This window comes from Nanorana parkeri, unplaced genomic scaffold (assembly GCF_000935625.1).
Source record: "Nanorana parkeri isolate BGI_ZX_2015 unplaced genomic scaffold, ASM93562v1 scaffold339, whole genome shotgun sequence".
Lineage (NCBI taxonomy): Eukaryota > Metazoa > Chordata > Amphibia > Anura > Dicroglossidae > Nanorana > Nanorana parkeri.
The window spans coordinates 652,273-653,502 of NW_017306607.1; the positions used below are offsets into that span (position 1 = coordinate 652,273).

General features: G+C 46.5%; 1 protein-coding gene across 1 annotated transcript in view; it reads left to right on the forward strand.

Moving 5' to 3' along the window:
- DYNC1H1 (dynein cytoplasmic 1 heavy chain 1) overlaps positions 1-1,230 on the forward strand; it is a 77,830-nt gene that overhangs the window by 69,575 nt on the left and 7,025 nt on the right. Inside the window, exon 73 of the mRNA XM_018558435.1 lies at position 1,208. Coding sequence (XP_018413937.1) covers position 1,208 — 1 coding nt within the window. The remainder of the gene's footprint in view (positions 1-1,207; positions 1,209-1,230) is intronic.

The following is a 1,230-nucleotide window of genomic DNA, read 5'->3' on the forward strand; positions in this document are numbered from 1 at the left end:
GCAGGATCTGTGCTTACCTGTGTCCGGCCAGCGCCTCCATGATTGTATCACCTGACTAACCACCTTCTTTTCCACCTTTACCTTCCTGAGTCTCATTCATCCTGTTGCAGTTTTAGTAACGTCTCGTCACATTCTTCTTTTAGATTATATAACACCCGTGTGTCTCATGATTGTGCCGCTGTAATGCGTGGTTGAAGTCGTGACTGTTTTTCTGTCTCTTCTGGACCACGCATTGGCGCATGTGTCACCTCCTATCTCATCCTTCAACAGTCTTGTATTTTCCTGGCATTTCCCTGACTCATCTGCCTGTCATCTCAAATTCACCTTCTCTCTCCCCTTCCACGGGAACGCAAACTTTCTTTTTTTTATGTGGTTTTGTTTCTTTTGTTGTTTTTATTCTTTTCAGTCAACGTTTAAGGCAGTAAAACCAAAACACAGCAGATATATGTATAACGAGTGAGCAGGTGTTAAATGTTGTGACTACGTTGGAATGTGTGACCGGTAACACGGTCACACATTTCAATGTAATCCTGTAATTGCCAGTGTTCTATCAATGTTGCGACTACGCTTGAATGTGCGACCGGTGACACGGTCACACATTTCAACGTAATCCTGCCCAGTTTTACAGCGGTGGAATGTGTGACCGCCCATTAGGTCAAGCACTCCAACGCTTTGTCAGCGGTTTCCGGGCAGATTGCCTCACTGAGCATGTGCAGGAGAACCGATCTGTATTACCTCATCTGCCTGGAACAGCTGATCGGTCCTCGAATGTCTCTCAAAATGTCACTTCTATCCGACTTTGTGAGTGTGGTGGAATGTGAGGCCGGATAGAAGTGACATTTGAGGACCGATCAGCTGTTCCAGGCAGATGAGGTAATGCAGATCGGTTGTTCTGCACATGCTTAGTGAGCCGATCTGCCCTGGAACAGCTGACAAAACGTTGGAATGCTTGACCTAATGAGCGGTCACACATTCCACCACTGTAAAACTGGGTGGGATTACGTTGAAATGTGTGACCGTGTCACCGGTCGCACATTCAAGCGTAGTCGCAACATTGATAGAACACTGGCAATGATACACCAGGAAGTGTGGGTGTCCTCAGGATAACTGGTTGGGGTTTGCAATAGGACAGTTCAGGAGAGGAAATCAGGAAAGTAACAGGTTGGTGTAAATGGGGTTGACGGGGAAGGAGGAGGATATAGGTGAGGGTAAAGATAAGGGAACTGATAT